Here is a 16,447-nt window from a genome sequence, read left to right on the forward strand (position 1 = left end):
GGCGTCCCAGCTTTCAGCCGGCTCCAAGCGTGCTAATTCATCCTGGAGCATATCACTTAACCCGGCAGTAAATAAAAGCATGAATGCATTTTCCCCCCAATCCAGCTGGTGGCGATACAGGTTAAACTTATTTAAGTAATCCAAAACAGTCCCCTTTCCCTGTTTCAACCGATACAGAGCCCACCCAGCGTTCTCCGTGCGGAGAGGATCCCCAAAAGTATCAGTTAACAACTTTTTGAAATTATTCAAATTGTCCTTGACTGGGTCATTTCCCAAAATTAAATTAGTAGCCCATTGTCCTGCGGGACCGGTCAACAAACTCAAAATAAAGGCCACCTTGCTAGTGTCTGTAGGAAAAGCATGAGCACTGAGCTGAGAAAAATAAAGCTCCACTTGTGCCAAAAAGGTTGGCAACTTGCACCTGGTTCCGTCAAAGCGTTCAGGAGTCAAAACATGTCCTTTCACAGCCTGAGCTGTTTGGATAACGGTAAAAGCCGTTTGCAATTGGTCTACTTTGGCCCTTAACTCATCCATCGTCTTCCTGACGGGTTTATTGCTGCAATAAACTTTTTATAGGCGTTGGGCAATCTGTCAAGGACAGAACGCCACAAGATTCAAAGTAACAGAGTTTATTAGATTACAGAACTCAAAAATGCCCGTAAAACACAAGGGCCAGGCAGTTTTTGCCTTTAGGAGCAAAAAGGGGCAAAAGTAAATGTTCAAAAGATAAACCGGATTAAACCGGAGTTTAATCCGGGTAAAAACAAACTGCTTGCTTCAGCCTGGGTATAAACGAAACGAAAGCCAAGGAACAAAAGATACAAAGAATGCAACTAATTGGCAGCAGATTCCTCTCTGCTGCCAACACTGTGCTTAGAGTAACTTGCGTCGCTCCCCCACACACACAGCAGACAGGATCTCCAACACGAGTAAATCAGCCAAGGATTGTAGCAGTTGAGTAGACCAGTTCCGTTCCGTAGATCAAAGCCAGAAGCAGACGTTTGTAGTTTTTCCAAGTCCAAGAAGGGGGGAAGACAAGCCGTGGTCAGTTCAGTCCGAGTTCTCAAAGCAGGAGATGGCGTCCGTCAAGAAGACGACGGAAGGTCAAGGTCACAGCACAGGAAAGCACACAAGTCTTCAGGGAAGCGTCCCACACACACACGGATCCCAAGCGTTTGCCCAGATTACCTTGCCCAACGCAATTTGCAATTGCTCTCAAGCCCCATTTTATGCCAGTTACAAATCTTCATCACTGTCAGCTGTCCTCCTTAACCCGGGCGTTTCCTCATCACTTTCCTCGTCAGAGCTGGAACACCTCTGACTACGCCCAACAGCATCTCCAGCTGTGGATCCCGTCCCATCCCTCCAGCTAAACCATGGGTCTAATCCTGAAGGTCCCCATTCATCTTCTGTCCCATCATGGCCAGTGGCACCCACTTCCTCCCTTACCCGAGTCCAATCCATCTCATCCTCCTCTGAGCTAACCAGCCCCTCCTCCATTCTCTCCGTAAACCCTTCGAAAGACTCCTCGTCAGATGGTGCTGCAAATATGTCTCGCAGTCTTTTTCTCTCTCGCTCCTCGAGAGTATCTGACTCTCGAGGAGTCTTACGCCCACGTCTGTCAGTAACAGAGCCATGAGGCTCAATCATAACAGTTGCTGTGGGTATAGGCTATTTGGAGGTGAGAACATCTTGTTGTGAACATCTGTAGATACATCTTTAGCTACATATCCTTTGTATGTTAATCATGTCTATTGCATTTTAATTCTTCTGAATAAAATATGTGGAATGAAGCACATTCTGTAGGGCTGTATGTTTAGAGAATTAATAAATTTTGGTACACATACAAGCACTCAGGATATAGACCTCTAATATCTACTTTTCCCATTGCTCTGATGCTGTCCATGACAGCATAGGCTAACCGAGAGAGGGTCATACAGACACTCCCCTTTTCCCACAGCGCTAATAGTCAACCTGCTGCTCATTTACTGTCAAATATTTCAATTGTAAAGGGCCTCTCAGAGCAGGTGTCTGGAAGATAGGGTTAAAAATTAATCTAGATCACAGAACTGCAAGAGGTCAAAAGGTTCACTAAAATGCATTTGCTTTGCAAGTTCCTGTGATATTCATTAATCTGTGAGCTGGAAAAATTAATCAGTGGGGGATTTAAAAAAAAAGTATGTATGTCTCAGTGATGGATTACTCCACTTTGCCCACAAAGTTACATCCAATTAGGCACATAGAGCAGGTTCAGCTAATTTCAATGAGGACACTCCTACAGAACGGCTCTTCCTACTTCAAGTCACAGAGCAGAAAAATAGGTTTTCCCTCCCTTTTATATACATGCTTTTCTCTCTTCTTTCCTAGAGAATGTGTGAGGAAGAATACTAGAATGAGAGGATCACAAACTAAGTGGCAACAATCAAACAAATTTTCTGAGTTAAAATATTTATGTCTGATTACCTGGACCAGGATAATAGCTTATCCGGAATAGATAAATAGTGCTAATAACAGTTACTAGGCATGTGCGATCAATTAAAAAAAGTTTCAAAAGTCATACAAAATTAGGGGGTGCTGGCATTTCGTTTTAAAGTGTTTCTGAAGTATAGTTAGTGAAAATTTCATTACTATAACAAGTGAAACAAATTTCATTACTTTTTGTTATAGTAATTGTGCACAATTACTATAATTGGACTACAAAGGGCTCCTTTTCCCCTCATTTTTACAGCTGTTGGAGTGAAACTTGCTACAATGGTAGAACACATTTACCACTGTTAGTCCATCATGTTTCAGATGTTTCACTTATCCATGGACTTTTGGGGAATTTTCAGTTTTTATAAACAACATTTTTTTAAAAAAAAAAACATACAACAGCTATCTCCTTGATTTTTCTATACAATGACACAAGATAACAGGGGATCATTCCCCCTAATTTTAGTAAATATTCATTCACCTACTGATTTTAGGCAGCTTTTTTAAAGTTTTGACAAAAACATTTTTAAAGCCACAACAGCTGTCTCAATGAATGTCTCCCATATTAACAAATAGAACTTCAGTTTAGGGATTTCTTCCCAGCTGAGCACAGAGATTTACTTACTAGAAGTATCAGTCAGTCCTCCTCTTTGAAGATCCAACAATTTATTGGAATGCTGGCTGGCTGCTACAGAGGGACACATTTCTCACCTATCCTGATTGGGGCTTTTTGATGCTGAGCAGAGTTCTGGGAAATGTAGTTTAGGGCAGGACCTTACATTTAACAGAATTCTGTGCTTTCTCAGTTTCTTTCCTAGCGAACTCTGCTGTCTCCCTGCTGCTTTCTTCTCTTAATGGCGAGAGGCCATTGATTTAAAGAGGAAAGGCAACCATTTTGGCTTGGCTTTGCTTCCTTGTGCTGAAAATGAAACTGAATTTGGGAGGCTCCCAAGATCTACAAAATGCAAACAAAAGGTATTGGGTAAGTTTCAATTCGAGTAAGTTTCGATTTTTAAGTTTTTGGCATGAGCCATGCCCACATGTTGGATATTGCCTCTTAAGTAAGAATTTAACAAATTTGACCCGACTTATGAGGACTAATGAAAAAAATTGCACACTCCTAACAGTTACCATTCTACGTATAAATAGAATTTTCCTGATCACCAAGGAAAAGTTTGAAGCAGCTAGCAGTAATAGTCCACCAATAATTAAAACACCAACATTTGTTTTACATCTCACAAATAGTACTGTTCATGTCTGATCCAACTTAAGATGCCATATTTTTGACAGGCTGGAGAGATGGAGGCAGCCAACTCGCTGTCCAGTCCTGCTGTTATGGATACTTTTCTGCTTGTGCAGCTTGAGGATGTTGACAAGCTGCTTGGAGGGATGAGACCAACCACCTGCTCCTTGGATTCCTGCCCACATTGGCTTCTGCAGTCTGCCAGTTTTCAGTTTGGATATCAGCTATGGCAATGCCTTTTTTAAGGGAAAGTGTGGTCCCAAAAGCTTTGAAGGAAGCAACAAATTTGGAAAAGCTAAAAATATATATCCTATGATTTTGAACATTCATTGCTTAGCTTACTTTCAGTTTGTGAGTTCTAGACAAAATGCTAGATCATGTTTTATATGTGTCTTTTAGCTCCATGTGGTATTTAATCACACTTGATGTTTTGGATCAGCTCAGGTCTGGCTTCCAACCCATATTAGCAGTAGAAGTTGCCTTTGTGGATGATTTGCTCTAGGGAAGGAAAGTTCATTTTTCTAATTTTCAGTACTGGCTTTCTTTGTATCCTTCTTGACCCTGACTCAGGGAGCACTGTTTTACATGGAATACAGGTCCAGATGATGCTGTTGGGAAACTTCTGTTCTACCCCTTAGCCACAAGTTTCTATTGCCTCACTATCTGTAAAAACCACAGATAAAAATCATATGAAGGTTTGCTCCATGGTTTCATCAATGACTTTCATCTTCATCTCTCTTTCCGCAGCAGGGCGGCAGAGTAGCCTTAAATAGCCTGCAGCTCTGCCTCTATCAACCGCCTCCACCAAGTCTGGTCTCCTTCATGAGGGCATTCAAATCCCTCCCCAATGCCTAAGACTTTGCCTGCCAGTTATGGGTGGGCCAACTTGGTTGCTTCCACCATATCAGCTATTGCTGCAAGTAATTACAGTGTGAATAAATTGTTAAAATTTGCTTGAGAATAGTGCTTGCAGTTCTGGAGGAACTTGTTTAATTTTTGCTTCCCCCTTGGTTACAGACCTGGTTTCACCTGCTCCTTTCAACCTAAAATAATAATGCCTGTTCCTCCATGTTTTGAATCATTTAGACTTTCCCTATGAAAATCAGAGGCACCCTGAGAATAACATGAGAAAGGCTGTTATACATTATTGTGTTCCTTACCATACCTTTAGGCAATCTGTTTTAATGTATAGAGTGAGAGCATGAGGCTTTTGGCTGAGGGAAATTTGCATATCCATCTTGAAGTATGTATCAAAAATTGTGTGGGGATTATTAATATCCTCTGCTTGTATTTCTGTAAGAGCAGCTATGATTCCTGGAGTACAAACACTGTTTATTCCAGTATGCAAGCATAGCATGACAGAAAAGGCAGAAGCAAAAGAAGCACAAGGTAATAAATAAAAGCTCTGTAAATACAAAAGGCAGTAATGTGAAACAGGAAATATCATGGTGATGCTTACCTGAGCGAGCGTTGATTCTAAAATGTGAAGACCCTTCCAAGGAGTAGATAATAGATTCTTGGCCGTATTCTCTGGATCGGTCCAAATCAGTGGCATTTAGAAATAGCACTGTTGCTCCTTGGAAAAGGCAAGAAAAGGAAGGCACAGACTTCCATTTCCTTCGGTACACTATGAGCCTGATTCATTAGCTAAGCTAAATTAATATAGATTTAACTTAATTGAAATTCTCAAAATTCACTGCAACATAGATCCAACACTCTACAAAATTATGATTTACCAAATGGCAAGGACGCTCATACGTTTTCTGAGTGACATCAAATTGGAAGATGTAGCTAAAAGAAGCATCAGAATTTAAGATGACCTAAATATTTCATATATCCAACTGGTCAAAACTAACAAAACAAATCCCATCAGGAATAAATGTAAGTTTCTAAGTACAAGCAAAGATAAATGGTCAGGAATTAAGTACTATGAGGTTGAGGAAGCTGGTCAAAATTGGCTCAGAGCAGACAACACAGAAAACTGGTATGATAACCACCTTTAAATATCTAAAAGGTTTCTACATTGAAGATTGGGTGAACCTTTTTCCTGCTACTCCAGAAGATAAGGATCTAAATGAATGGATTCAAGTTATAAGAAAGGATATTCCAGTTACACACTAGGTAGAACTTCCTAACAGAGATGTTCAGCATGCCTCAGAAAACAGTGAGCTCTCCTTTAATATAGCTTTCTGATACAACAGACTTTCAAAGATACAAAAAGTCTTATTAATACATCTTTAAAAATGTGCATCAGAATGATGGAAGACAAATGGCCAAATTTGATATGCGGCAATCATTATGAAAGAGATTTGGATATGAAGGAAATCTGATGCAATTACTAGTTTCCTAGCACTGTGGCTGAGGAAACAACTCAATCCTAGAATTTGTACAGTCTTTTGTTCTGCATTAGGGGAATATTCAGAAGTGGACCTTTAAGAGTGGGGTTTACAATATTTCTATACACAGAGATTTGGAAATGAATTTGGAAAGATATTTAGGACAGCAATGTTAGAAAAATATTATAAAAAATACTCATCTGATACCATCTGGTACCACGTTTTTACACACAACTTTGCAAGTTGTGACTAAAAACTGCTTCCCTGCATCAAAGTTAAAGGATGTTTTTGGAGAGACATAGGGTATACAAAAAGAATAGTACTACAACATTGAATCTCATTAGATCTCAAAGGTAGCTCTGTTATACATGCAGTATAGTCTACTGGAGTTGGCAGGCTGTATTCCCATCTTCTTATTTACTTTACTCTTGGGTAAAGTCATTTAGCCACAGAAGGCAAGGTGATTGTCTTCATTACAAGAAATTACATTAGTACACTTAAAAAACTTGTTTGGTGGAGTACAATGAACATCTTCAGAGGAAAACACGGTCATGTACAAGTTAATGTATGACTGTGCTGAGCTATGTGAAACTGAACAGACCTGGATTCTACTGATGTCCATTACTATTATTTTGATAATTTATTTTAGTATTAACAATAACATAGAGGCTAGGCTTTTCAACCACTCTCATACCTGCCATTATATCCTCCATGACTGTGACAATATAGGAAGGTTTGCTGAATGTGGGTGGATTGTCATTTTCATCCTACATGAATAAAGAGCAAAGCACAACATAAGTGTCCAAAACAGCATCAATATAGTCTGATATAATTTAACTTTTAAATGCCTTTGAAATGCATATTGAGTTATTCTATTGTTAACAGAAACAAATGACGGTGTAGTGGAACAATAAATTGTCTTCATCACAAGAAATTACATTAGTACAGAACACAATCCAACAGTTTAAGTTCAAATACCAGCTACTAAATAGTCATGTACACCTTTCCAAAGTTCAAACATGGAACTGAAATATATTGTAAGACATTAGCTGGAAAGAAAGATATAGTATTCCCATATCACTCATTCACCTGCTCTGAACTGCCTGGAGATGTTAAGAAGGATCTGCCTTAGTTACTTGGATGGAAAACAACTAGGGATCATTGGGTAGGGCTAGAACAGAATCCTGCCACGGAGTTTGGCTTTTTGTGTTTTCATTGAAGATCAAAGTGTAAGAATTGAAGTTCATGTTCAGTTTAAACATCCTTCAGTTTTCAGGAAGGAACAAAAAGATTTCATCTATCCATTCATTCTTTCAATCATTGGTTTTTTTGTCCATCCCTGCTCAAACAAGGGTTTCTTTCTTTCTTTCTTTTTTTTTACATAGGATTACAGGGTGACATATGTTGATTAGGGATGGATACTGATTTGTCTAATTAACATTCAGAAATTGTAGGTTTATTTGCCTATGGATATAAAGTCAATGGTAAAGGTTTTCCCCTGAAGTCTAGTCATGTCCAACTCTGGGGTTGGTGCTCACCTCCATTTCTAAGCCAAAGAGCCGACATTGTCCAAGGTCATGTGGTCGGCATGACTGCATGGAGTGCTGTTATCTTCCCGCTGGAGCGGTACCTATTGATCTACCCATATTTGCATATTTTCAAACTGCTAGTTTGGCAGAAGCTGGGACTAAAAGCGGAAGCTCACTCTGCTCCCTGGATTTGAACTGCTGACCTTTTGGTCATCAAGTTCTGCAGCTCAGTGGTGTAACTTGCTGCGCCACCAGGAGCTTCATAAAGTCAATAGATAATGACAAAGAACGGCTGACTTAGGCCCCTTCTACACTGCCATATAAAATCCAGATTATCTGCTTTGAACTGGACTTTATGGCAGTATAGACACCTATAATCCAGTTCAAAGCAGATAATCTGGATTATTTGCTTTGATAATATGGATTATATGGCAGTGTAGAAGGTGCCCTAGTTATGGATATGAATCAAGATATCATTTGTTGGCTCAAACATATTTTAACAGTTAGCTACTTCCCCAAGTAATAGAAGCTAGTTCTGTTGGCGATGGGCCACAATGGGATGAGGTTTCCAGCCCACTCCTACCTGCTACCTGTAATGCAATGAGGAACTGCAATAGGGATCCCAATCCTGATTGTAACTGTTCACTGGAAAGAGAGGACTGGAAATGTCATCCTCCTGCACCACAATTGCCAACAGAACAGACTTCCAGCACTCAGATCAGCTCTCTGGAGGTCATGCGGAATTCAGAGGGCATATTGCAAATATGTAATATAACTGAATATTGAGCACTTAACTCTAGGTTGCAAATCTGTAATTCCATTACAGGATGTCAACTGCTTTCTGCCCCCCCCCCCCCCCCCCCGCCTCAAAATACTTTTCGTAGGAACAGATTGCAACCACATTATTACTAACAAGCTTATTATTACAATGATAAAGTTTTAATTGTAGAGCAAAATTTATTCTTTATTGTGTATATAATTAATAGTGACAGTATGCTATCAAACATGGTAAATTCATTAGAATTATACTTGTTATTCATTGCAGACAGTCATCATGCTATGGAAAGTGCTATGTGTGAAACATGTTGCAAGAAATAAACCATTATACAACCTTAACATAACCATTTCAGAGTTTTATTTTTTTTTAAAAAAAAACACACACTGATCATTTCACTGTCTATAGGATGTTTATAGTGAAATGCTACACAGTCAACTCATAAGGAAGTATACATAACAAACGTATACAATTTTAGAATAAGATGACATTTTAGAATAAGAGCCTCATTGGTTTTTAAGGATACAGGAAGCTGCTCAATTTATAATACCAAGAGAGTAAAGAAAATACACAAACATTTTTTGAACCACAGAAAAAGACAGCCTGCTGCAATAAATCACTCTGACCATGAGGTCATGAGTTTGAGGCCAGCCCGTGGCAGGGTGAGCACCCGTCAATTAAAAAATAATAAAAAAATAGCCCGTGCTCGTTGCTGACCTAGCAACCCAAAAGATAGTTGCATCTATCAAGTAGGAAATAAGGTACCACTTATAAAGTGGGAAGGCAAATTTAACTAATTTATGATGTTGGAATGAGGAAGTGCCGTCACAGTGGATGATGAAGCAGTTGCTCCCCCCGTGGCCAGAATCGAACATCCCCTCAGGAGAAAGTTAAATTGCCTCTGTCTGTCTCTGTCTCGGTTCTATGTGTATATGGGCATTGAATGTTTGCCCTTCGGGGTGAGAAGGGCGGAATATAAATACTGTAAATAAATAAAATAAATATTTCTAAAAAGAAAATCCCATTGTCAATAGTGTATTAAGGCTTGAAGAGAAGTGCAATGGCTTGGCCTCTTGCTAAGGCTATCGAAGAACAGAAGAAGTAATGGTATGGAATGTCTCTTTTTTGTTACAGTGTGAGTTAAGGAGGAGGAAACCTCTGCACTTAAAGTGCAGCACTTTGCTTTGGTTGAATTCTTACGAATCTGAATTTTTTTTTTCTCTTCTTGTTTCGAATTGAAATGCAAGACTTTGTATTTCATTTGACACTGAAAGTCATACAGTGTTAATGCATTTTTCTAATTTGTTCATTTATTTGCACAATTTTTCTAATTTATGCAGTGTCACCTAATGCTTGGTTACAGCATATTTCTGCGCATATATATATTGATGACAAGTAGGAGGTCTCTCCTTCATTTTCCAGAAATTGAAGATATCCCATCATCACATATTTGGGAGGAGGATTAAAAAACTAAAATTTATAGCATGAGGACAAAGAAAATTAGACATGATTCCACTATATCCCATGACAGCTGCAGAGTAGGAACCAACAGATTTGTGCAACAAAATAAATAAAAGTTTGACTGAACAGACCTCTGCCTCATACAATGACAAAATTAACATTATCAATAGAATTATAATATTGTTTTGTTTCCTATCAACTTGTCTGCATTTCAATAGTTTTATTAGACCCGTGTAGAAATTATATTTTTATAGTCATTGAAGTTTCACTTTCTAAATTGAAGTCTCTGATACCACCCTGAATGTAACAAGGTATATTTTTTAACTTGGATTCTTAATCTGAACATTTACACATATCTGAGAGCTTCAAAGGTTTAAGAACCCAATAAAACATAATTTCCTCTATTCAAAGGGAAATGGCACTTTTAATGTCAATGCTTTCCTTTTCAGTTCATTTGAAAGTAATATATAAAAATTTGTATTATATTTAAACACATCACATTTTTTAAAAACTAGAGGTTTCTTTCGAACTAGTCAAGAGAAAGGCCTAATAGAAAAAAAGCTGCAACTGAGCAAAGCCCACATACTCTTTGCTGTACTTTCTTTTATACAGAGGAGGTGCTACCCTAGCTTTTAAACCATGACTGATGCTTTTGCTATTAAAGTCAATATTTTAGGTAATTTCACATGCCAGTGATGCCCATCATAGTATAATTAAATTGCCATCCTCTGCTATTTTTGCTTGGAGCAGGTGGTCTTTAATCAGCCTTTTCATCACTCTTGATTCTGCAGTGCCCAATGCTGCATTGTCCGCTCTGCACTACAAAGTATGTTTGTCATGGGTAGTGTGAATTGAATGAAGCTTTTTTCTCATATTCCTTGGGGGAGAAAAGGGAGGGTGACACTGGGATTTCATCTAATTAAGGATATTAAATTGTAATGCTATCACACTTTGAATAAAATTCTATGTCCGTCTGTCAAGAAGTTAGAATGGTTACCAACAGGTTTCCTATTTGAAAAGGGAGCATGTGGAAGATTACAGTCTTGTATATCTTCTGCATAACCTTTCACCTTACAACAAGCTGTGAATGGGATCCGAAGACTTGTCAATGGATGTCCATCTATCCCAATTCCCTTTCATATAACAGTCCTTCTCTTGTATTTAAAACCATTCCTGAAGGTTTACAGATACAAACAAGGCACTCAACTGAGTGTGGCGGAGATAGGCCCATAAGTGAAAATTATGGATCTTCTGATTTACTTGTTGAAGGACATCACACACACAACAAGCTCTGAAAATTGAGTCTAAATATGCCATTTACAACAACAACAACAACAACAACAACAACAACAACAACAACAACAACACTTTATTTTTCTATCCCGCCATCATCTCCCTGAAGGGACTCGGGGCAGCTAACATGGGGTGATGCCCAAAACAAAACAGAATAAAGCAATTACAACGAATATATGAAAACAAAACAGTAATAATATAAATCAAATAAAATAAACAATTTAAACATTATAAAAATAGAATAAAACACATAAAAGAAACTTTGATCTGGGAAAGGCACAGACTTTTGTTTATACCAGGAAATTAACCTGGCTTTTTCAAAAAAAGATTCTTCTATTCAGCAAGTTTTGATCATAAAATTTCCCTATGAGGATTATTATTTGTAATTGTATACTGATGTTAGATTCCCTGAGACTTTAAGGTCATATAGCAGAGCCATCTTTGTCTAAATTTGCACCTCCACTTCTACTTTAAACAGTTTAAGTACTCTGTGTACAATAGCAGATTTGATATCAGCACTATGCCAATGAATAAGCCTTCCCATTTATAGGAATGGTTTTTGAACTAGCAGGACTGAACATTTAACAATTTAGCTGGGGATTTCAATTGGGAGATGGGGGAGAACCCTCCTGACTCTGATAGAGAAGTTTGTAAATCAACAGTTCTCAAACCAAATGAATAAGTCTCTTTTATGACGTACTTAAGCACAGTTAAACTTGTTGCCTCACTGCACAAAATAGCACCTAGAATGTCAGTGAATGAGAGCTAGAGAGAAACTTATTAGTTGTGATATTTCCTAGGATGCTGGTACGATGCTCAATATTAGTTCTAATTCAGTGGCTCCCTCTACAAAAGCTTATTGTCCCCTAATGGGAAATCTACAAAGAGAGTTTCACTTCTTTATTAAAAATCAACAACAAGCAAAGGATGAAAAAAGTCAGCTTGTGAGTCCTTTTCCTTTACTCCTTCTCCCCCACCCACTGCACACATCCAAATGTTCATATGGGCTCCTTAAGTATCACCCTGAGCCAATTCATCATCATATTTTCCCCAATCCAGTTGAAAGAGAAAATCCTTTTTGGTTGAAAATGCTGAATGTGACAGCTACTTAGAAATCACCCATGTACAAAATCAACTAGAAGGAAATGACCTTTTCAAGTGTGGTCTTTAGACAGATGGGATTACACTGTCCAAAGAGCAGTTAGAGGAAGAAGGTATTTAGCCTCAATTAAACCCCTCTGTACCTTCTTTCTTACTTCTACATCATATGAAGGGAGCCAAGGAGAAAATCAGTCAGTTCTTGCAACAAATATTATCAGTCTCACTCTTTGGTCAATAAATTGCTGCCATTTATCAGCCAGATCTGATTAGGGCACAGCTGAGACCGAAAGGCTATCAAGAGAGCAGATTCCTCCTCTGCTACCTTCTTCTGAGCTTTCTTAAATCAGGGTCCTTGTCGCACTCTGATAATCTGATTTAATCCTACCAAGTTACTTTCACACTTGCTATTCTTGGTAAGAATGTTTGCATTGGGATTTGGAACAAAAGCAGAGAGTTCATTCCAAATGGGGAGAGCTAGCATTTGCAAAATAAACAGTTTGCTGTGATTGATTCAATGACTGATAATTTCAGTCACTTCAAGTACTAATCTGCATTTGAGATTCATGTCAGAACAGGTACCTATAAATCTTTAGAGAAGGCAAAGGGAAAAAAAAGAAACAAGAGAACATTCTCTGTTTAACCTTCCTGACTTTGACACAGATTGCAATGAATCAAGTTATTCTCCTGTTAGGCATGCCCTCTTGCCTTGCACATGCCCCCAGTTTATGAAGAGTTTATGAGGAAGATCTCCTGAGGCTGGCAGTCAAAGAAAGATGAGAGACAAATAGTAGGTAAATAGTAGCATCACCACTTGTGTATACAATTGTGAAGTTCTACCAGTAGAATATGTATGTAGCAAACAAAGTTAATAGCATCAGTGGGATGACAAAGTATATGAAATCATCATGGACAAAAGAAAGACTTTAGGCAGTACTCTAGAGCAAGACTTTTTAAGCTTTTCCCTCTTGTGACTCCTTTCTGCCCAAGAAAGTTTTACGTGCCCCCCTGGGGTATATAAAAGGTATAAAATCAAAGATGTATTGGTAATAAATCAGCATTTGTAAGGATTGCTAAATATTTATTTATTTCCAATATTTCTACCCCGCCCTTCTCCCCGAGGGGACTCAGGGCGGCTTACACAACTGGCAGGATCGCTACCAGTATTGTAGTGTCTCAGAGACCCCCGAGTCATGACCCCGTCACCATTATGGATCAGACCGAAGAAGAGATGGGGTTTGTGCCATTTCCGCACGATTCTGCTCCCTTCCAGATGTCCCCTGTTGACAGTTTTAGCCCACAGTTAATTAAAAAGGGCCTTGACTCACAGCCCGGTTCTCCAGAGAATGCTCCTTTTGACCGCAGATTGTTTTGGGAAACATCTCGTTCGGAGAAGCAGAATCTAAGGAGAAGCGCTAGATTAGCGGAGAGAGCAAGCATTAATTAAGCTGGTTCCCTTGAGAGTTTCCCGGGAGGATTGCATCTGGCAAGTTGTTGACTTAGTCCCCTTTCCCTTGGGAAAGAGTGTTCAGACACCTGGCTGGAGAGGAGAGTGAAGTCCCATAAAAGTTCTGGGCGCCGACTGACATTTGCAGTGTTCAATGTGTCAGTTGAGGAATTCACATCGACACTAGTTCTGCAGCGCACTACTCTTGAGTAGACCGGTGTTGCATCTCGTCTCCTTGTCAAGCCTGGACAGTGATTCAGCTTTACCACGACTAACTTTGCCTTGCCTTGTATCCTAGCCTTGGAATTGAACCCTGGAACTCTTTGACAGATCTTGCTTTAATCCCCACTCAAACAGCTCAAAGGTTTGAGTGTGTTTTGGTTATTGGATTTAAAACTTTGAACTCTAATACTGGACATCTACTTTCACATTACTGGACTATATTTGACCTTTTCTGAAAGGTCTATTGCTGGACTATATACTCTGCTTATTTTTAGTTGTCTCCTTTATTTCCTTAATAAAGATATTAGATTGTTTATTGGCCTCCGTGTCTGATTCCCAGTGCTCACGCTGCCCTGAGGCGTCACAAGTATATCATAATACAATAAAATAGGCTGATTTTCCTTTTTTATGAAGTTAGCTGAAGCATTTTCTGCAGAGTCCACTTTAACCACTGCATGTTGTTGCTACCAGAGTCATATAATGTCTGACACAGCTGCTAGGTGGCATTCAGAAACCTTTTACTATTGCCTATTTTTCTGTGGTCCCAACATTAAGCCAAGGCAGTGGTTCCCAACCTTTGGTCCCACAGGTGTTTTGGACTTCAGCTCCCACAGTTCCTAACAACCGGTAAACTGGTAGGATTTCTGGAAGCTGCAGTCCAAAACAACTGGAGAACTAAAGGCTCCTGGAGCATCAAAATGCAGGTTTTCAAAGTGGGGCAAAAAATCCTGAGACCTGACAGCAAGTCCACACACAGACCTATCAGCCCTGAGAAATGATCCCCCACCATCCCCATGCTTTCTTTTGAAGTGGTTCAAGGTGGAGGGCAGACAGGGGGACATCTGGTGAAAGGTTTTTAAAAAAATCTCTCTGAGATGCTCCGGATCTTATACGCGCTCATGAGAAGATCCTAAAGTACACACAAGCAGATTTTTTATTCTTTGCGCCGAACTCTAAATTCAAGCTCTGTTTAACATTATAAAGATCTAAAGAAAGGAATCATTGCAAAAAGTTCTAATTGCTTTCTAATTGTGCTTTCCTTTAGTTATCTGTGTGTCTGTAGCTCCATTTTTTTGACAGCCCGATCAGCTGTTTCAGGCTTTTAAAATGTGCATGTGCGCTGAGCAATCTACACAGGGGGATGGGAAAGAAGTCATGTGTTTTCCAACTGCAGAGATATACAGTCATGGGAAGATGTGCATTTTTGAGGCAGAATCAGGTTTAAGCGCACCTGTTAAACACATGCTTTTCGGCTATTTATCCAATTTCATCATCACTTACCCCTCCCCCCCCATTATTATCCTGGTTACTTCTGGGTTTTACTGCATGTGTAGAAGGGCCCCCAGCAGAGCTTATTTCAGGTGCAGATGGGGACAGGAATGCACAACTTAAAAAATCCGCAGTTGGCAGGCAGTATGAAGCTCCTGAGCTGGTCAAGCTTGGTATTAATAAATAACTAAATAACTAAATAAATACCCCGCCCTATCTCCCCGAAGGGACCCAGGGCAGCTGACAATAAAACACAGAGGCAAACAACTCAATAATTAATAGGAATATTTATAGAAGAATGTCTGTTTGCTTGACCTGCTCAGACTGTTTCCTAGTTGGCCACTGACTCTCCAAGCTGAAGCACTGATTTCAGGAATCTACCAAAGGAGAATTTCCAGGCCAGGTCTTGGGCTTGACTGACTCAGCCCATAATATTGTCTGCGATGCCCTATCAATACACTTTAACACTTTCCTCCAAATTTTAGTAACAATGAGTGTCACGTTCATTTAATGTTAAATAGCCTTTATAGCTTCAGTAGCACCACAGCATATAGGTTCTTCAGTGTGCTTAATATAATAGGAGAAGAAAGAAAAACAGTCTTGTATCACATTATAAGACACAATATACAAGGAGAAGCATTACAAACATTGTTAGGCACTTTGAGTCCCCTCTGGAAAGAAGGTGGAGTATAAAAAAAAAGTAAATAATAATTGTGAGAAGATATATTGGAAGGCATCTCTTGTACTTACAAACACTTCAATGGTGATGGGGACAGTGCTGTTGAGTGGTGGGATACCTGCATCTTTAGCCATTACAGTCAAGTAAATGACACCATTGAGAACTTGCTCATAATCCAGAGGGCGGACAACACTTATCACTGAAAAGGCAAGAAGCCTGTGTTGGCAATTATTGACATAAGACATTTTTATAAAAATACCTCTGAGATAAACATGTCTATTTCATTTGTACTCACCTCCATAGCCATCAGACAAATTAATTTCAAAGTAATTTCGGAATATGGAAGCATATACAATGCTATATGTAATCTGGTTATTTGGAGGAGAATCCTCATCTGATGCCTAGGTTAAATCAGAATAAATCACTTAATATTAACAATATATATAATTATCTTCACTGGCTCATCTAGAGAACAGGTTCATGTAACATAACTACTGATTGGGATGTTCTTTTCAATATTTGGGCAGGAAACATGCAAGTCAATGGCTTGAAATAAATGGTTTATAGTTTCCCAATAGGAACAAATTGCTGAGGTATACAGATAACTGTAGACTGTGAAAGCC

General features: G+C 39.1%; 1 protein-coding gene across 3 annotated transcripts in view; it reads right to left on the minus strand.

Moving 5' to 3' along the window:
• The window catches only part of cdh23 (cadherin related 23), a 669,485-nt gene that overhangs the window by 187,984 nt on the left and 465,054 nt on the right, over positions 1 to 16,447 (minus strand). For all 3 annotated transcript variants that reach the window (XM_008106631.2, XM_062976257.1, XM_062976258.1), the window contains exons 16-19: positions 16,120 to 16,225; positions 15,896 to 16,023; positions 6,746 to 6,818; positions 5,175 to 5,291 (exon numbers count right to left, since the gene is read on the minus strand). In XM_008106631.2, coding sequence (XP_008104838.2) covers positions 5,175 to 5,291; positions 6,746 to 6,818; positions 15,896 to 16,023; positions 16,120 to 16,225 — 424 coding nt within the window. The remainder of the gene's footprint in view (positions 1 to 5,174; positions 5,292 to 6,745; positions 6,819 to 15,895; positions 16,024 to 16,119; positions 16,226 to 16,447) is intronic.

Source organism: Anolis carolinensis, chromosome 3 (assembly GCF_035594765.1).
Source record: "Anolis carolinensis isolate JA03-04 chromosome 3, rAnoCar3.1.pri, whole genome shotgun sequence".
In the NCBI taxonomy this organism is placed as follows: Eukaryota; Metazoa; Chordata; class Lepidosauria; order Squamata; family Dactyloidae; genus Anolis; species Anolis carolinensis.